This window comes from Trichophyton rubrum (genome assembly GCF_000151425.1).
Source record: "Trichophyton rubrum CBS 118892 genomic scaffold supercont2.3, whole genome shotgun sequence".
Classification (NCBI taxonomy): domain Eukaryota; kingdom Fungi; phylum Ascomycota; class Eurotiomycetes; order Onygenales; family Arthrodermataceae; genus Trichophyton; species Trichophyton rubrum.
In genome coordinates, this window is record NW_003456426.1 from 572640 (window position 1) to 573378 (window position 739).

At 44.2% G+C, this 739-nt stretch overlaps 1 protein-coding gene across 2 annotated transcripts in view; it reads right to left on the reverse strand.

Moving 5' to 3' along the window:
• Positions 1-381: 381 nt before the first annotated feature.
• Positions 382-739, reverse strand: part of TERG_08761 (protein bfr2) — a gene marked incomplete at both ends in the record, with an annotated part of 2682 nt that continues 2324 nt past the window's right edge. For both annotated transcript variants that reach the window (XM_047749006.1, XM_047750602.1), the window contains 2 exons: positions 382-440; positions 513-725. In XM_047749006.1, the coding sequence (XP_047603967.1) occupies positions 382-440; positions 513-725 (272 nt within the window). The remainder of the gene's footprint in view (positions 441-512; positions 726-739) is intronic.

Below are 739 nucleotides of genomic sequence, written 5' to 3' on the forward strand. Positions count from 1 at the left end.
AGAAGGAATCAATGCAAGAGGTATGACTTTGTACTCTCCCGTAATGCTTGTCGGTTTGGATTTACTAACTGGATTTCGTCTAAGTTGGCTTTACCGGTTCGGGGCAGCAGATGCGCAAGGATCCCACCCGCAGCCGTCACACTTATAGTCAAGAAGATGACGTCTACTAGGGCTTTTATCTTTTTTTGCATAGTTCTTTACTCCATATTCCCCGTGTCTCTGCCGTGGTTTTATATTTCCTTTAAAGTCCCTGGCTAACTTGGTCACAGCGCAGGATCGCGGCAAGCACTGCATTTTTCTATGGCGCTCGGGAGGCTGGCCAATTGAATCAATCACATTGTTATTATTAAAAGAAAATACAAACGGGTCTCATACTGGTAATTATAATGATTGTATATGCATTCGTCGTTCTATATACCATTGTTCGAACCCAACCTTTTCTATAAGCTGTCGACAAGGCTAACTTCGAAACAATTTTAACCCTCCTTCGGCATCATCATCCACAGACTCACCATCATTATCAGTGTCTTCATCCTCGCCTAGCACATTATTCACGCTTCGACCCAACAATGAAGCAAAAAATTCGTCTCTGGCTCGATTGGACCATGAGCCGCGGTCTTCTGGAGCCATGAAGTTCTGTAGTTTCTCATGCACATTATACTTCATCTTTCGCCCCTTGGAAGCCTTGGTATCTACTGTCCGCTTTACCTTGTCCTTGCGCATTCCTGTAATGGGGTTT